General features: G+C 40.8%; 1 protein-coding gene across 1 annotated transcript in view; it reads right to left on the reverse strand.

Moving 5' to 3' along the window:
• Window positions 1-19,735, reverse strand: part of cdh4 (cadherin 4, type 1, R-cadherin (retinal)) — a 261,145-nt gene that overhangs the window by 36,465 nt on the left and 204,945 nt on the right. The window contains exons 7-8 of the mRNA XM_059329049.1: window positions 15,561-15,705; window positions 2,532-2,704 (exon numbers count right to left, since the gene is read on the reverse strand). Of these exons, the coding sequence (XP_059185032.1) occupies window positions 2,532-2,704; window positions 15,561-15,705 (318 nt within the window). The remainder of the gene's footprint in view (window positions 1-2,531; window positions 2,705-15,560; window positions 15,706-19,735) is intronic.

Raw genomic sequence — 19,735 nt, forward strand, 5'->3', positions numbered from 1 at the left:
GTCCAGATTAATGAGCTTTCTCTCACTCACATCAGCTGCTACTGCTGCCGCCTGGGCCAAGCTGGAAACAGGGACACAGAGCTGGCTCGCTTTCACTAGACTCATTTATATTGTCCCACAAATGTATGACGCTATCATGCCATGCCAGCTCTGTGAAAAAAATCTGGATAAAGAACGAGTATTTGTTGATGTATTGTATTCTTCTGTTATCAATACCTGGATTTGTTCTTGAGATTTTAACCATTATTATTCTTCAAATGTGCTCACCTTACTGTTAGTAAAAATAAAGTTTAAATTTCCTGTGTTGCCTGGCCGGGTTTAGTGCCGAGAAAGACCGGCGGGACTTCTCAGAATATAAACATTATGAGACACACTCAACGGTGCTTTAATGTCGGTAGTAAAATCATCCGACTAAGTTACGAGGATGAGATTATCCTCGTAATGGCGGCATATGAATATGAACATTTGCACAATTGTGCCAGTTGTATTTTGTTAAACCACTGACAGATAAGAAAATGTTTGTGTGTTTGTGTGTAGATAAAGGCTGCAGAATGAGCAATGTCTCATGAAGCGCTGCTGCCAAGAAGTTACCTGACGCAGTCTGGGATAAACAAAAATTGACCCTGCGTGACCTTCCTCATTAGTAGAATAAGATGGAAGATGGAGCAGGGAGGATGTGTGTGGTGATGGTGGTGTATGGGTTGGCAAACACCCACAGAAAGCAACAGTAACACACACACACACACACACACATGCACGCACACCATCAGCAGATGAGACAAAAGGCAGCAATGAAGAGAAAGCTCCCGCGACCTCGTCAGCAGAGAGGTGCAGGACTGGCGTGGTCATTATATTTGCCCTGCTATACACACTGAGGAAAACATTAGATATTATCCTGTCATCTATATTTATACACAATATGAAAACAGGCAAATGACTGGAACAAATTAATTCATTTTGTGCTCGGTTTGCTTTATTTGACATTTTTTGAAAGGGCGAATGCTGCTGAAAGTGATCCGGATGTTTTTTTTAAGGTTTTAGTTACAACCAGGGATGAAATTGGGATTTGTGAGGCAGGAAGCCCTTGAATTGGCTGGTTGCTATTTCAGAGCATTGTGCATCCAGAAAAAGCAAGCTGGTAGCAACATTTTTTTTTTTTAAAAAGACCTTTATTTATAGTTTCAGTTCATTATTTGGCAAATATTCTAGGAAATTAAAGGGAAGTTTCTGTATTTTTCATCCTAAAACCCCCAAATCCCTGATTTACTTCTCTGTAAAATCCTTTTCATACAAATCTGAGCCTGTCAGTGGCAAAAACACCTTTTAGTAGATGTTCATTGATGTTTCACACTTGCCCTGAGGGTTACATTGAACAAATCTGGGAAATCATTGTCCCCATTAGTCATTTACACACAAAACATGGGAAAATAGGGGCCACGTTCAAAACTACCAAGTACCAAGTTTAAGGATTTATTTGCTGAATTGTACTTATGATCCAATATTCTGCAGTTAAACAATGGCCAAAATGGGCAGACCAGATAAAGCCATTAAATCTAAGACTTGGAAAGTATCTATTATTGTGGTTGACCTGTATGCAACCCACATTTGATTGATTTGACATTTTCATGGAGGCACAACCTGCTGTGAAGCACTACACAGCTGTGTTTTGTGTGCATGATGTGGGATTTTGTCCTGTAGAGAGGCTGTGTGAAATAATATGGTTCATTTTTTAGTGGGTGGCACATAGAGAAGCAAGTTGAAAGCTGGCAACTAGATTAAACCAAATTTGAGTGATGATGGAAATATAGGTAGTTGGGATATAAAATAAATAGTCCAACAGTTTGGAAATAGATATATGAGAGATTGATATAACCACTGACCTAATAATTCTGATTCGTTCATCCTTGAGTCTAAGTTGAATAAAGTCCCTCCAGGCATTTCTAAGATATTGCGTGCATGAGAAGTGGACAGACAACCTAGCAATCTAATGCCTCACACCACGGCTGTCGCCAGCATAGAAGTGTAGAAATGTATTTTGTGACAGGAACCTTAGCTTTTGACCTCCAAAATCTGATCAGTTCATCTTTGAGTCCAAATGGATGCTTGTGCCAAACTTAGAGAAATTAACTCAAGGTGTTCCAGAGATATTGTGTTCACAAATTTGGGATGGATGGATGGACAACCTGAAAACATAATGCCTCCAGCCAGTGACTGCCACCGCTGCTGAGGCATAAAAATGTTAAAATTTAAGTGTTCATGTTCTGAACAGTACACTTAATTATAGTGATTGACAGTTCCTGCATGAGTACCAGATGTTACCCATTCTGTTGAAGCTGAGCTCAATTTGGACTGTAGGAGCAGCTCTACTCTGGCTGGTTCTGACCTACTTTAACTCCTGGATGCATCAACCAAACTGCTGAAGGCTAAGAGAATAATAACACAACATCAAGTCACTGAGTTGTATTTTATGGCTGGGTGGACACAAATGAGACACAGAATGATCAAATGATGAGAGGAACAGAGATACTGACCTCTCTGTCCAGGCCGGCTGCCACAGTGACTATGTCTCCGGTCTCGCTGTTGATGGTGAACATGTTGGGAATGGGGCTGTGGGGGGTCTGTGACAGGATGCGGTAGCGCACCATGCCGTTTGCCGTGGTGGAGTCGTCCGAGTCGGTGGCTGTCACCTGCATCACGGACGAGCCTGCGGAGAGAAAGTTAGTTAGCGAGGAAGACTCAGAGTGCGACAAAATGATCTGAAAAGGAGATGACGCACGTCAGTGCACACGGCACTAGAGGAGGTCAAGTTGGGAAAACAGCGAGACAGAAAAAGCAGCAGGCAGCATTCATTAAAAAACAAATATGTGCTTTCCAAGGTCCTTGGCACACATACATTTTGAAAATACATATGGTCTCCCACTACTGTTAATAATTTGTTGAAAATATCAAAGAGAAGGAAGGGGGCTCAGAGAAAACTCAGAGGACAACAAACCCATTTATAAAGCAGAAACAAGTCAATCAGGCTTTACAAATTGCTGTGACATTGTTTGTTCTTTTGCAAGCAACTTTTAGAGTGAGGGTTATTACACAGAAGAGTACAAAAACACAAACAAAATCTGTTAAATAAGCCCTATTTTAAGCTGTGCTGTTTTGTCATCTGTATATAGCGAGCTAGTGCGGCAAAGTTTCCACCTCTGCAGAGTCCATTTAGTAATGAGCAGCGCTGGGTCTTCTGCCATTTCCACCATCCATTATTTCAGCCTTCAGCGGCACTGTGGATGCCCTTAATGCTCCGATGCTCTCTCCCTATTTGTCTTAGAATCACGGATAAACACTGCCATTTAAGGCAGACAGCACAGCAGTGGCGAGGTGGAGGGAGCGAGTGTGCGTGGGTAAAGTGTGTATGTATGTCTGCGTTTACTCACAGGTACATGTGTGCATCTGTATGCATGTACGTGCCTTCAAAGCACGTATCAGGGTGAGGGGCCCTGTGTCCCTGCATCTTCCCCGAGCAGAATTATTGATTTGCACAAGTTTGTCAGCTGGGCACACAAATGCGACCAGGCAATTAGGAGCACTTTGTGTTGGAAAGAGGAGAGATCACCTCGCCTCTCTCACAGGGGTTCTGTGAAAATGTCACTTTCCATCAGGCAGCATTTACAGGCAGCGACTGCTACTGCTGCAGACAGAAAAAGACTTTCAGCTCACAGGAGGGGGACAGAAAAGAGAAGAGATGGCTGGAGCACTAACATGCTCGAATGAAAAGTGTAAGTAGAGAAAAACTTAAAAGGAGGGAGACAAGGACATGAGAGCTTAAGTATGAAAAGCCAATGGGGAAATAGAGAAAAGGAAAGTGGTAATTATAACGCCTACATTTTGTAATTTTAATACAATTTTTGATGTTTTTAAAAAAAAAACATACCACTGTTTCATGTTAGTGGACACCAAAAAGCGTCTGAGCTGCTAATGCAGAAGCACTCTGGTTACCTCAGTGGGCATGACGGTGGGTGGTGGGTGCCATGCTGAGCAGGCACTAAACCAAAAATGTTCAATGATCGCAACAAAAGCAATTTAAATTAGTCATCACAACACAGCTTGTGTGTTTTAGTGTACAGCGAATGAAAAGTTTGCTCTGTGGCGTGGCGTTTCAACAAAGTGGGGCTATGCTGTTTTTGTATTTTTTTAACATTAGTATTTTGAAAGTATTTTCTAATGTCACCAAAACTGCTGACAGTGAATCTTGTGTTTCTGGATGTTACTAAATACTCTCTCCGAAGCACAATTACCCAGCGTGGCTGCCTGGCCAAGGCAATTACCTTCTTAAAAGTAATTGAAAAATGCAACGTCTGTCATTGGTGTTGCTATTAACATTATCTGGTCTGACCAGATAAAAGCCGGCGAGCCTGGTTAAGTAACCATCTAGCTAGTTACAGCATTGTTGCCGAGTGGGTATAAAAAGGTCATTATTCAAATAGAATTAGAATATTGGTAACAATGAGAAAAACACAATGACAATCTGGGAAAAAAGTTTGCCAACCCATCCAAGCTAATTCTGACTGAAATAATCTTAAAGGTGACCAATTGAGCATAAAATCGCTGAATCTGGCAACATTTCTTGAGAGGAAAAATGTAATTATTTTCAGCATGCGTGTCAACCAATCAGGAAAATCTGGATAGGATTCCGACACTCAGCCCTGCAGCCAACTTTCCCCAGTGGCCACTTGCGGTATTACAGCGAAAAATGCCCCCATAGCTCATAAAGCATTTTCCCCATTAAACACAATTAGTAAAAGAGACGTCCGTAAAACTATTGACAGGACAATTAAACTGCAAACCATGCCAGCTATGACTCTTTCTATTATGAATTTTTGATCAATTTATGTTTTAAATTTGTTAAACTTTCTTTTAGTTGAGAAGAGGTCCCCACAATGTAAACTCTATGAGCCGTACAGTGGGGAGCCATTTACGTTTTTTGGCGCGCCAGGTAAGCAAATCTTATTGGACTGAATAAGCGCCACCTTTGGGTCTAAGTGTGTGTGTGTGTGTAATTAACACACACACACACACACACACACACACACACACACACACACACACATACATAAAAAAAAAAAAAAAAAAATGCTTTTTCTTTAAAATGCATTTCACAATTGTAATTGCAGGGGGAGCGGCCTTAATGAATCACATGACAAGGTGATGGTTTTGCTTCGTAAATGTAATTTTCTCAGCCGAAGCAGGAGAACTGCTGAACATGTAGTACATTCCACTGTCCCTTGTGGGTCTGAACAGTTCCAGGTGTCTCCATTGTCATAATTGGGTCTCGATGGCACCATCATTCCTCTGACAGCCTGTGTGGACAGGATAATTGTAGCCTCAAATTCTATTTCAAACGTCATTAAGTTTCAAAGCAGGATTTGTCACTTTGTCCAGAAAGGAACTGAGTCCAAGGAATGACAGGATGAAGAAAAACTATTTCAGCTATTCCACGAGGACAGCGTCAATATATAATCAACCTTTCCAGTCCCGTAGGGATAGCGAGGACGTGATGTTGAATCACATGTCAGTGCTGCTGCCTTTCATTTCAATGAGGAGGATTCAGTGATATGATGATGGTGCGCTTTTCGATCCAAAGAGGGGTGGCCATGCATGAAAGGGTTAATCTCTGAGCCTGTTTAATTCCTCTTTAATTTGAACACTAATTCCAAATCCTAATTGCTTTTCCGCCAAAATTGCTGGAGCTGAAAATTTAACTGGTGGCAGGCGTGCATATTGTTGGCCATTTTGCTCACGTGACATGAGATCACCGGCGAGGTCTATCTGCTGCAGAAACATTAGTCAGCCAGAGTCAACATCTGCCTCCCAATTAAAGGGAAGATTGAGGAAAAAGAGGAAGATGGATAGAGATGGACAGATAGAGCAGTAACACGGTGATAGACACACAGAGATGTAAAGATAGGAAGCAGAGGAGGAAATTGCAGAACAGAAAAAGAAAGTAGAGACGAGAATAGAGGTGAGAGGGTTTATAAAGACCACTAAAAGCAAAAGTAAGAGTTGAAGTCAGGGAGCGAGAGGGCAAGGGATGGACGGTGTAAGAGGATAATAACTCTCACCAGTGAAGGGGAAGATAGAGCTTGAAAGAGAGGGCGCGGTACAGTAGATAGAGAGTGAGAAGGAGAAGTAGAGGTTGAGAAGTAACAGAGGCAAGAGAAAAGGTTGAAACCTGGTGAAACTTAGGGGAAGTAGTGAAGGAGACACATGATGTCCTCACAAGACACACTCTAATGGAGTTCACTATTCTCCGAGGACACAAGGACACGGTCAAACTATTCATGAAAAGCAACTACGTAGGAGTTTAGAAAAAGGAAGCATTCAGAAGTGGATACAAAGGCCAGATCAAAAGCACCCTTACCTTGATCACTGTTAGTCATGATAGCAATACCTTAAGGATCTGTACATGCATAGTGTTATTCAAGGAGGCCAGTGGGTCACAGGGGCCAATGTGGAGGACAAACAGCTGAACCTGCACAGGACTCCAGTTAGTCTCATAGAAAGGCAACAGACTGACTAAATGGGAGGAAGTATTTACTATGTCCAGGGTTCCTGTTGCGTTTCAGCATTGACAGTGGTAGCTGTTTGGCAACTGGAGATGGGAAAGATGGGCCTAAAATGATCCTGGTTGAATCATCTGTACATAATATAAGCAAAAGTGTGAGCCTTTGTCTGGATCTTCAAGGAAGCACTCCATTAGTGATAACTACTTCACCTGAGAAAACATTTGTATAATATCTTCTGTTGCTCTGGCTTTGTCAAGACGTGTCATCAGGGTTGTCAGGGCTTGGACCTGGAGTCCTTGCATTATGTAAATTGGGATATGATTTCATGTTTTTTTTTCCTTTTTTTATTCATTCCAGAGATAAAAGGTCAAGAAATCTTCAGCAAATTTGACTATGAATTATTAAACCTGGCTTGCAACTCTCCACACTGTATGGAAATAAGATACTGGAATAATACTGGAATAACTTTGGTAAGTTAAAACAATAAACTCTTAAAATGAAAAGGACAGAAGTCCATTGTAATTCCTCTCCAAAGATGTTTTAGCTGAAACTGGTATTATTGAACTCATAAGATCCTAAACATTTCTGTGAAGGGTGCTGTGGTTAACTGCAGATCTCAACTACAAAATCTCAACAATGCGTTGTCAGACCTGAACACCAAGCAAGATGATCAGTTGATCCAACTCTTGTTAGCAGGAAGATGTCAATATTGTAATCATTTCAAAGCACAATGAGTAGGATTTTCCTAAAAAACAAAACAAACAACATAAAAAAACCCTCTCAATCAGCACTTATGACCCATTAGAAGTGTGTGGTGGTGTCTGTATCTGCAGACCCATGTTATCTGAGTTGGGAACTCTGGAAGCTCTTCAAAACGATCCTGTCTGGTGACACTAAAGATCTCTAAACTCACTGGCTATTTAGATGTCATTGAGCTAAGGAGGAGGAGCCAATGTCGTGTTTACATACTGCAACAGATAAATCTCATTGCACTTTGAGTGTAAAAGAAGCAGCCATGCAGGTTGGACTATGTTTGGTCTAGAGAAGTGTGTCCCCACCATCAGGCTAACAGGTTTCATAGCAATGGCCAAAACGCTAAACTTACAACCCTGGTTCCAAAAAAGTTGGGACGCTGTCTAACATAAATAAAACAGAATGTAATAATTTGCTGATGATTTTTGACATATTTAAATGAGAACTGTAGAAAGAAAATATATTTTATGTTCAAACTGATACTTATTATTAACGTTTTACACTGTGACCAACTTACTTGGAATTGTGTTGTGCAGTATTGTGTCATTATTCAGCAGAATATCATGTTTCTGTGTTTAGGAACATTGAGGATACAATAAAAGACAACTTTCACCTTGAACTCTACAAAAGTAAATGATACTTCTGAAATAAAACAGCTGATCCAACAAGTGCTGGTGTGTTCTTGCTATCTTCTGTAACTCATTACGTTTTCTCAATAAAGGGTTATCTGTCCATATTTGAATCCACTGTACTACTGCAGCACTCAACAAAATGTCAGATGCTGTTTTGACAGTATGCCCTCACACATTGTATAGATAAGTAGCAATAAAGGTGACAAGACAATAAGGTACAATGGATTCTCAGCTTTCTATTGTTTTTGTGGACAAAAAAGAAAAAAGAAAAAAGAAAGCAAACTGACACAATACAGTTGTTAAAGTGAGTGTATACTGTGTCAATATGAGCTGTTCACGTGGCCCTGATGTTTTTCTCTGCATTGGTACTATGATATAAATGAGCTAACAATAAGGATCACAGAGAGAAACACCTGCTCATAGAGTCTAGGCCCAATGCTGATTGAAATATCGTTGTGCTTTTGCCTCTGCTCACCTCTATCCGTCCATCTCTTCACTCCTGTGCCGATCCCTAATTACCCCCCCAGGCAAGACAGAGACGGAAAGTCTCTTAAATCTCTCTGCAACTGTTGGAAAACTCTTCAGGAGAGAGAGACTGAGTCGCCGTGTCCCTGTCCCCCCATTGGGAGGGCAAATCGACTGTGAGAGAAGGCACTCAGCTGCTGGTTTTGATCTTGCACTCTCATTTACGCAGACCCTTTTGAGAAAGACAGTCCATAAAAGGGAACAACTTGCTGTCAGAGTTGGGGAGAAGGGGGAGGGGGACAGAACATCACAGGGCAGATGTTCTGAGTACACTGCGGCCTCAGAACGTGACAGCTTTCTGAGGAAGTCACGCCATATCGGCAGATCTTTATCTCAGGACATTTAACACAACGCGAGGACCGTTTCAGGTCACAGTCTTGAGGATTTTATAGTAATTCGGATCAGTTTGGTGACCTTGGAAGGACAGTTTCATGTTAGCCTGACCTTATAGCTCCTCAGACAAAGAGTCATTTTTTCTGATAGTAAATAAAAACAATCCAAAACAACCTATTTGCACATACTTAACAGGTTAGGCAGGTTTCTCAGGATAATCCCTAGTTTCAGATTGAATCCCATTTATTCCTCATTAACAAGCTGAGTGTGATCAGATAGCTCATTTTGTCATGTTCTGTTTTGTCACGTTTGATTACCTGCACAAATTAAATTCTATTAGTCACAGGTTGATTCGGTGCTGAGCGGGGGCCCGTTGGCAGAAAGTGACAAATGAAGCCGTTTCAGACTGATCCTGGCTGACGGCTTGATCGGATCTCTCCCTACGTAACATCTGGTGACAGCGATAAGGGCGGCTCCCTGTAGGTCTCCCTCTTTGATGGCTTTCACACAGCGCTAGATGTGAAGATGTGTTGTAATGCTTCAGAGAATCTTTGATATCTGGGTCTGTAGATACAGAATGTGATACTACTGCAGCATTACACATAAACCCCCCTTTGCTTGGCATATAGCATAGGGCCCAAGGATTTTTTATTGAACAACTATTCATACTAAAGGCTTCCACACATTAAAAAAAACATTTGAAATGTTAAATATATACCTTTCCGCTGAGAGGGTGATGATGAATATTTCTTCAGTTTCTATTGGGAGCATGAGCATTGGCTGCAAGCCATCATTACATGAAAGAGAAATCGTTATGGATTCATTTTAACAGTTTCAAACTTTTTCTGATAAATTAAGGGAGGTTAAGTTAAGTTGGTTTTAATTTTAATTTTAAAGTAGTTACACAAGGAATAGTTCAGCCAACCACAATATACTGTAAATTGTATTAAGAACTTGACCTTAAACTATCTATGGTCCGAGAAAAAGTTAAAATGGCGGAGCACCCGAAAAGCAAAAGCAGATCAGTGCAAATAAACTTTTAAGGAAGCTTAACAAAAGCAAAATAAAGTTATTGTATTTCAGAAATTCCTGAGCTGGAATCCATTCTTGGATGCATGGATATTCAAACACAACTTTTTTGCTTAACTAATGCTAAACGAAGCATTTCATGGCTATCTGCTTAAATTGACAATCACACTATGAGTACAATTGTAGTGAGTTTTCTGGGACCATAGAGTAACCTTGGTCCAGACCTTTGAATCTGCCCCCTCAACCGAGCTGACTGATTTGTCTGGCATCATGACATGAAACAAGTTCCTCAGTTGAAATACAATCTTTCCAATCCTCAGCACAGGCGGAACAAACGCTAACGTCAAGTAGTCAAGTTTTCAGTGCACAGCTTGTCAACACAAGGAGAAGTAACAACATCAAGTGTGACTTCTGTAGACAAGATAGAGGCTGCTATGTCTTGACGTCCTCTCAATTTCGTGATACATTATAGTTTTTTTATTTTTTATTTCGACAACACCAGTTGTTTGCATGGCTTCACATCGGTGCCGACATAAAACAAACATTGTTTTTAATTTATTTTATTGACCACTAAGCCAGCTGTGGGCATTAAGGGAGACAGAGAGTGGAGATATTCCAGCAGCGTCTCTGGACAGCGTGCCCCGAGCTCCACCTGTCAACTGCAGAGCTGTGACAGGTCTAACACACCACCTGTAGCCAGGACCAAAAGAGAGTGTGTCACCTGGAGTAACACCTCAGGGATTTCCAATGGTTGCGTTTCGATTCCACAGAATGATTCAAGTCACATGCGAGTGACTGCACAGCGGGGATCTGTGAGTGATTACTTCACTTTTTTGATCAATCAAAATCATTTAAAGGCCTAGTGTGTAGGACTTAGGGGGATTTATTGGCAGAAAAGGAATATAATATTCATGACCATGTTTTCAGAAGTGTATAATCGGCTGAAAATCGTTGTGTTTTTGCTTATAATGAGCCCTTCATAGGGAGCAGGTCATTTCCCACAGAGTCCACCATGTTGGCTCTAGAGAGGGCTTTTTGTATTGGCATAATAATCCCTCTCAAACATCGCTTACGACCCACTAGAAGTGTGTGGCAGCAGAGACCTTGCCCTCTGTCTGGATTCTGTCTTTTCCTTGCATTTTGTTGAATTTTGGGAGTTTGTAGGTGTTAAAGCTATGAATGAAGCTCACACAGCCAAGTGGACAAAGCTCATTCCACAACGAGAGTAAATCTGGGGTGTGTTTTCACTTTCGTTGAGCCAGAGAGGAGGGGCCGAGTTTGATTATTGTGTTTACAAACAGTAAGAGACAAATACTGCATAGTATACCTTTAAGTTTAAAGGATTTAAAGCATAGATGCTCAAAGTGCTGCCTGAAAAACCTCACATCTAATGCACTAATTGTTGGCTGCTGTGTCAACTGTGCCCATAAAATGGCACTATTATAAGAAAAAGCCAAGTAAAACATTATAGTGGGTCAAAATAGCGAATATGTGTAAGAAAAAGTCAGAGCTGCTGAGGTGCTCTTCTACTGGTGGTTCTATCCCTGACCATGGCAGCCTACTTGATACTTGACTTGATACTGAACCCCAGATTGCTCCTGATGCTGTTTCCTGATGATGGCAGGTTTAAGGTAGCCTCTGGCACCAGTGTATAAATGTGTATGTGAATGGGTGAATGAGTGCCGTCTGTGAGTGGTCGCAAAGACTAAAAAAGTGCTATATAAGTGCAGTCCATTAACCATTTAGAAAGGGTAAGTATTATTTTTGCAATGGTGTACTCTATTTTAGTTCATATAGTTATTTTATTGAAACTTAATATTTTTGGTTGTTGCCTTAGGTTTTATGATTTTGCATAACAAGACTGTCTGGTGAGTGAACTCAAAAAAGTTTTTATAAAGTCACAATTGATAGGAATTAATGTTACCTCGATGTATATCTCAAAGTAGGCCGTAGGCCCGTTCTCTATCTGTAGAGCTGCTGGGTATAAAAACCAACTTCAGCAAAACTGTGTGGCACTTAACTTGAGATCTAAACTGGGTCCATTATTAGTGAGTAAACGATTTAACTGGCGGAGGATATATTAAAGCTTAAATGGGCCAAAAAAGTATAAAATGTCTCCTTGAACTTACACTGAAGATAAATTGCAGTCATTCTTAAACAGGCAAAAGGCCAACGTGGCTTTACAGCCTATTTTCCTAATTATAATTCATCAGTTCCAAACCAGGGACTGAACAAAGGAAGCTCCACACAATATGTTATTTTTGACAAAACCCTCAACACCTGACACTGTGTGCTCCATGAACAAACGCTACTTGGCAGTGATTGCTTAATGAAGAGCAGGGCAATTATACTGTACATAATGTAATATATTTCTTGTTAATTGGTATCACAGATTGGCTTCTGCTACTGACAAATTTTAATTCAAACACTTTTTTGTCGTTGCATGCTCTCATTTGAAACTAAACAGAGATTATCAGAGTGAAAAACAAAGAAAGTAGCTTTTGGAATGTCTGGTTGCCCTCGCTAATTAGGAGCTCTGTATATAGACTCACGCTCCACTGAGGAGTAACACACACACACACACACACACACACACACACACACACACACACACAAACAAAGTGAATCCCATACTTGCTCATCCATACACACTCATGCACACACACACAACATGCTTTCCTATATTGTTTACAGATTCCCCTGAGATTAAACTTTGTAGCAGAACAATATCTGAACGCTGTGAAGACAAACATGGGTCCTCGGGGTCTGATTGTTAGAACAAGAGTTCTTCCAGTCGAGACATGAAAGCTACTTGCACATTCTGCTCTCGTCTCTGGCTTCGCACTGACCACAGCTCTGTTCCCTGATTCCGAGGTCTACATCTCTCCATGCTCTGCAGAATCTGATAATGATGCATCGAGCCAAGATACTGTGACACAAATATCTCATGAACTCGTCCTCGTCTGAACCAAGCCCGAAAACTTCCAAGAGTCACGGCAAATTCACCAATGTTAGTTGCACTGAAAGTCCTAGTTTATTCCAGGAGACTAGATTGAAACATAAAGGTTTTCTGAAGGGCCCTCTGAAGATGGAAAAAAAAAGACCATCTGATTGGTCAAACTGACTGAAGTAGAGTTTAACAGGACCATTAAGCTACAAGAGGCTGCGGAACATTCAAACACTTTCTTCATGCAATTCTTAAACCAATGCACTTTTAAGCTATTCATAAATCAGTCTGGAGCACAGCTTCCGGTGGATTACTGCATTTCCTGTGCATTCATTGAAATAGTTACAATTAGTAAAAAGTATTTTACAGCTTCCATTACGACCCAGTTCATGATTACGACCCAGCCATTCGAATCTGAACAGAAAGTGCAGTTTGGGCTCGTATTATTCTCCACTAATAAAATGCATCAGCACTTCCTGTTTACGTCTTCTGTAGTCACAATATAAGCTTTGTTGTTGAGCTAGTGTTTGATAAGCCTGAATCTGAAAAGTACAAACATGAAAATCACAATTAATTACACAATATGCTGTAATTAATTGAAATTAATAGCTTTTTTTTGTCTGTCTTTAGACCAAAAGACTGTGAGGTGAGAGGGACCTCTTCCAAAATGGTCTTGCATATTTTTTTGTTGTACTTTGGTGTTAATGAGACCCCTTCCTGAGATATTGCAAGTTATCACGACATGTTTGGTAATAATGGATTATTTAGCTCTTCTATTATCATATGACACAGTACCAGTATCATCACTGTATCTTTCAAAGTTATCCAGCTTCAGCCCAGCAGTTTTTTTTTGCGTTACATGCATTCATCTTTTTAATGTGATGAATATTAAAAAATGTGTTGCAAAAACACCTTAATTTTGACAGCACTAATACAAATCCATCCTTCCATTTACAGTCTTTAACTGCTTATCCTATCCAGAGTTGTGGGGATAGAGGGGGGTAGGAGGCTGGAGTCGATCCCAGCTGGTATTTGGCTAGAGATGGGGTACACTCAGGACAGATTATACTATTACAGAGCTGACACATAGAGGCCAATCTCAGAACCCATCGGCTGTTGGACTGACGGTGTTTTAGATATTTCTGGGGTAGCCCGCAGAAATCTAGATGAAGACTTCCTTTTCCGTGTGTTGTCACTATTAAGTTAATCTACCGTCATGGAAAAACTTATTAGACCACCCTTGTTTTCTTCAATTTCAATTGCCTGGTACAACTAAATGTACATTTGTTTGGACAAATATAATGATAACAACAAAAAGTGCTCATTAGAGTTTAATTTAAGAGCTGATATCTAGTGATATCTATATCGTCTATGATAATAACCAAAATCCTTACCAAGAAAACCATGAAAAATGGCTAGATATCAGCTCTTAAATTGAACTCTTATGAGCTATTTTTGTTGTTATCATTATATTTGCCCAAACAAATGTACCTTTAGTTGTACCAGGCATTGAAATGAACAAGGAATTGAAGAAAACAAGGGTGGTCTAATACTTTTTTCCATGACTGTATATGTTTTGCAGGTGTTCAAAGTGCAGAAAACATTTTGTCAGATACAAAAAAATGTAGCTCAAGGTGTAGCTAATAAAAGGCTAGTTGTCAGCATACTATAGACAATGGGTTCCATGATTGTATTTCAGACAATGTGTTCTGCCTCTTTTGCTCTCCACGTGGACTGTTTACCTGCAGTCAGCCATAGCCTGCTCAGACATGATTAGTCAGTTACTTACTCAGATTACAAAAAACTAGAACTCTGGCAAAACCAAAAATCAATCAAAAATGTTCCATGTTCTCCCTGTGTAAGTGTTTTGAAATGTCTATATACAAGTCCCCAGAAGTATTTGTTAAGGCAGTGAATTCCAACCTTGGGGTCAATACCCTCAATACAAGTCATAAACATAATGCTGAGGGGTTGCAAGATTATGAACAAGAAATAAAATAAAATAAAAAGGCTCTTGGTCACAAGTGTTTGCTTTGATTAATAAAACATTATAATTCAGGCACAGTCTTACAGTGTCCAGCAGTGGGTAATAAATTCAGGTTTTCCCCTACTCTTTACCTCTACCTTTGTTAAAAATACGAATGACAAAAACACCATCTGAATATTGTGTGTATAGTTTGCTGTGTGTTTTGTGCCTGAATTGTCCACAAAAATAAGTCTCATTAAAGAGAAGAATATAACAATAATTGGAGATGCTAACGTAGGAAGATGCCATCTCCAGAAGCATTTATTTGCTCAAAAAACAAACAATATCACTATTTTGATTTAATTTCCTAAATCTTGTTTGTTTGTTTTTTGGTTCAATATCAATCGAACCTTAAAGGGCAATCAAGAGAAAAGCAATCAAAATTATGTTGCATTATTAATTTCAAGAATGGCTTTTATCTTGTTTTTTTTTGTCAAATAAACTCAAACTTTTATTTATTGATGGATTAGCTTACAGTCGGTTTGTAGTTTATATCAAAGCACGTAACTTGAAGAAGATTATTTAGAGCGTCTGGTGATCAAAGCCGGCCTTGTCTGCAAAAGCACTTTGTTCGGATCGATACAGGACTACAAACTAAATAATTTGTTCAGTCTAAATAACCAGTAAAGTGGAGTTGGTTCACTGCAGAAACAGATGAAAGAAGCATGTAGTTTTGCAGGTTGTAATAAAGGTGTAATTTATTGCATGTACTCCTGTATTAACATGCAGCTGTGTCTACGAAGAGTAGAAATAACTCTTACCTGGTTTGGACCCTTCAGCCACGGAGCCATTGTACACCTGGTTCTGAAACTCAGGTCTGTTGTCGTTCATGTCGATCACATAGATGTACAGGTCGATTGGGTTCTCCACCTGGTTACCATTCATGTCCACCGCATGGGCTCGCAGCTGTCAATATATACAGAAATGCACACAAACAAAGGAAGCGTTCGTTAGCATTCAACTCTGAATAAGAACTTGAATAAATATTCCAAATGTAGCTCGACAGACAACAGGCCACTGGCTTGATTGATACGAATCTCTACAGACTGTTTGGACTGGAACAAACTCAGCACACAACTTTGACTTTGTTAATTGGCATCTTCATTAAACTGGCAAATGTTGTGTTTTCTCTATGCCAACGGGGCATGAGTATCCTGTTGGTATCTTGGCACGGACCACAACAACACAGGAAGGGGCAAAGCAGTGAAATGTTCCAGACGCACAAACAACACCTATTTTGTTGTTAGCACAGCCAGAGGCCTTAAAAAAATATCAGAGAGGTGTTTTCTGCTCATGCTGTGGCTTCTTTTTTGTTGTGGGGAGAATGTTTGTCTCGCCTTGTTTTGACAAAGCCAGCCATTTGGATGGATGTCTCCGGCTGATGAGCTGTTCCTTGACAACTCACAGTGTGAGAAGAGAGAGAGAGAGAGAGAGAGAGAGAGAGAGCAAAGAGGACGAGGATGAAGAGCGGTGCAGGGAAAAAGGGAAGAAGAGGAGAGTGACTGAGGCTTGTGCAAGTAAATGAGAGATGGAAACACAAAGAGGCAGTGTGGGGGTGTGGGGGCTCGAACAGGGAGGACTGACAAAAGCAATCATCATCTACAGTGGGATGTCTTAATCTCCACCACTGCTGCTACACACCCTCCACTCCCCACCAATCCCCACTAATGATATCTAACATAACGCAAAGCTTTGTAATAGCCCTGGAACCAGACCGGCACCGTTCACTGTGACTTACATTACCCTCATTCAATTGCCTAGAAATCCATATCCTCTGCAGAAATGTTATTCAATCACAGCTTGGCTTGGTAAGAGGAGAAGGGCCTCTCATTCTGGCTATAACTGACACGCTGGCAGCAAAATATTTTGTCTGCCACAACACACTTGAGGAGGATCCGCCCGCCAGCCTATTTACAGGAAGTCGTGATGTATTGTGGGGTGACATGAAAGATTGAATGGCGGCACCTGCCTTCGCCGAAACACAACTAATCATGTCGGCTTTTGTGCCTGCCTGTCAAGGATGTTTCAAAACATACCCAAACATGCGCCCGCCGGAGCATTCACATCCAAAACACCAATTCAGACACATGTTTACACATATCAAAACGGACATGGACAGAAGTGCACGGAGACACGCTGGGGAGACGCATACAGCCAATCAGAAGAGCTCTCTTTAGCCACTTAATGATCCTCAAGATGCTAGTTTTCCATTGGCTGAAGCACAGCAAACAAACATGGAGAGGAGACCCAACAAACAAACAAGCCCAATCTGTTTTCTCAGCTGTGAACACTGCACACTGAGGGATGTGTGGCTGTGTGACTGCTTCAGTGCATGTGTGTGTGTGTGTGTGTGTGTGTGTGTGTGATAATGATGTGCATTTTGTCCTTTCTGCCTGTGGATTTGTGTGTGTACATCCCTGCATACACCACATATACATTCATATATCTATATTCACAACTCTGTATGCATCTTCCTGTGTGTGTGCACCGGAGTCTGTTTGTGTGTGTCTGTGCTCGGTGGAGGAATTGGAAATGTGATCTAAGGGCCTGGAGGAGTGTGTGTGTCGCACAGACTGCAGATGTACGTGTATGTGTGTGAAGTGACATCAGTATGCTGCAGGGTGTGCTTTAGTATGACTGACCAACCACAGAGGAGAAATACAGTTTGTCTTTGGTCCATTGGTTCCCTTACACATAATATAACATACTTGCATGGTACTTTCAGAAATAGAAAAGTAAAAGAAATAAAAAAGAAAGTGCTTTTTTTTCTCTGCTATTGCTTGATATGCTAAATACCTATTAATTGTATGTATAATGATTTAAAATGAATGTAATTACATATTCTTATGCACTCGTTAAGGGGTTTTGGGGGGTTAAATGTACAAACCGAGCAGAAAGGGCATGCTAAGTGTTATCATTTATATATAAATAATTGATATATTAATATATAAATAATACAAACTATACATGAAGGATATTGATCAATTTGAACCACACCACCTCTCAAAATGAACAGCAATGCACCACCAGCAGCACCAGCAGCTCATTCCGATCCGTGCATCTGTACAAACACTCACTGTACGCTGAGGTACATGCCTCTACGCAAACAAAAAAAAATTGCAGACTTTCTCATATTTGCTCAATTCTCATCTTGTGCCCGGCTGACTCACAGAGAATCTGTCTGACAAAACCGAGGCTCAGGCTAACACCCACTCTCCTCACCTCGCAGATCACTTCCCCCTGGTGCTAGTCTGTCAAAAACAGCAGCCTTGTCTCTCTTTTCACTTGAACCCAAAACTAACAAGCAAAGTTTGGCCTGTGAGAGCGCAGCAGTGCTGGGAACTTCCTGTCAAGTTGAAAGAAAGTAAGCAATGGACTAAATTTCCCCTGGGTCAAACTTTGGCTGCATTCTCCTACACTAAATCATACATCACATCACAGGCAGCATGGGTCCACGGGAGTCTAAATAGGAGCCGCATTCAACTTGAAGTGCCCTCAACCTAACATGCTGTTTTCACTACAGGCAGTGTCAAATAAGAACTGTTTACTGAGCGGCTGTCCTTTCCCGGGGAACAATAACCTGGCTGCTTTATTGATCCCAATTTGCTTGTTGAGTGTAAGAGCAGGTATGGAGAGACAACAAAACACACACGCCGCAGTGTCCAGAGCCTGAACATAGCAAGTAAAGCAGCAAGAGGCTCATCTGAAACTAAACGGAACACACACACACACACACACACACACAGAAGAACGGGACAAACCAATCAAGAAGGCAATCATGTAGAGCTTTGTGTCTGTTTATAGTCATCGCACGTTCTGCATGTGTGTGTGTGCATTGGTGTTTATAATGTGTGCATACCGCTCAGAGTGCGCGCTGACAGAGATCCACTCCTTTATTCTATTCTTCCTCTGAGACAGCAGCGTGCTTTTGAATTAGCTCTATCAGCAGCGCAGCCATCTATCATGCTGACAGGCACGCGGGTGTTGCGAGGCTGACACCAGCGCTCACCTCGAGTGGAGGTGTTAGTCTTTGCTGATATAAACTGAAACCTGTAATGTGTGTGTATGAACCGATGGCCTAGCGTTAAAACAAGTCTCATGTGGTCTGCATATTTAATTCACGCATCCGCCAAGCTGTTTAACCCACGGTTCCACTGGGGCCAGTCATGAACTCCCAGTTCTCCTGTGTGTGTGTGTGTGTGTGTGTGTGTGTGTTTGTGTGTGTGTGTGGTGGGGAAACCTACGGGCCATGTGCAGTGCTAACTGTACAGCTGTCAGCCTGCACTTTTGAACAGCACAGCTGCAAAGAGCACAAGGTGAGCATGGAGCAATGTGTGGGGGTGATGAAGTGAAACAGGGGAGAAACACAAGATGGGAAAGTGGGAAACACATACAGAACAGGACATACAGTGCTGGGTGATCTGAATACATCTCTACATGTGTCGTGAGTGACCACTTGTGATTGGGTCTCTACTGTATAAATGCAAATAATTATGTAGTAAGCACACAGCTAAATGTTGTAATGTAACATTACATTACGAATTTATGCAGTAATATCCTACATATTTGTGTTTTTTTTTTATATTTTATGAACTTAAAAATATAAGTATAATGAAGCTGTGATCAACACCCCTTGCCATCAGATACAGACGGACCTGGAACTCTTTATCATGGCAGTTTCTGCTAATCCCATGCATTGTGGCTTTTCTAAATAAACCTCCATGTTGACAGGAAATGGTTATGTTTATGCAACAAAACCACTTAATTAAGGTTAGGAAAAAAGAACAGTTCAGGCTTAGAGACAACTTCACTGTCACTCATTAAGCTGAATAATTTTGTTTTTCAGACACAATCCTCTATTAATGTTGTGTTTTCATTTTCATTGTGATATGTTTGGAAGAGATTGATTAATAAACTTTTGAGAAGATATACACTT

The sequence above is a fragment of the Centropristis striata genome, chromosome 3 (genome assembly GCF_030273125.1).
Source record: "Centropristis striata isolate RG_2023a ecotype Rhode Island chromosome 3, C.striata_1.0, whole genome shotgun sequence".
NCBI classification, from domain to species: domain Eukaryota; kingdom Metazoa; phylum Chordata; class Actinopteri; order Perciformes; family Serranidae; genus Centropristis; species Centropristis striata.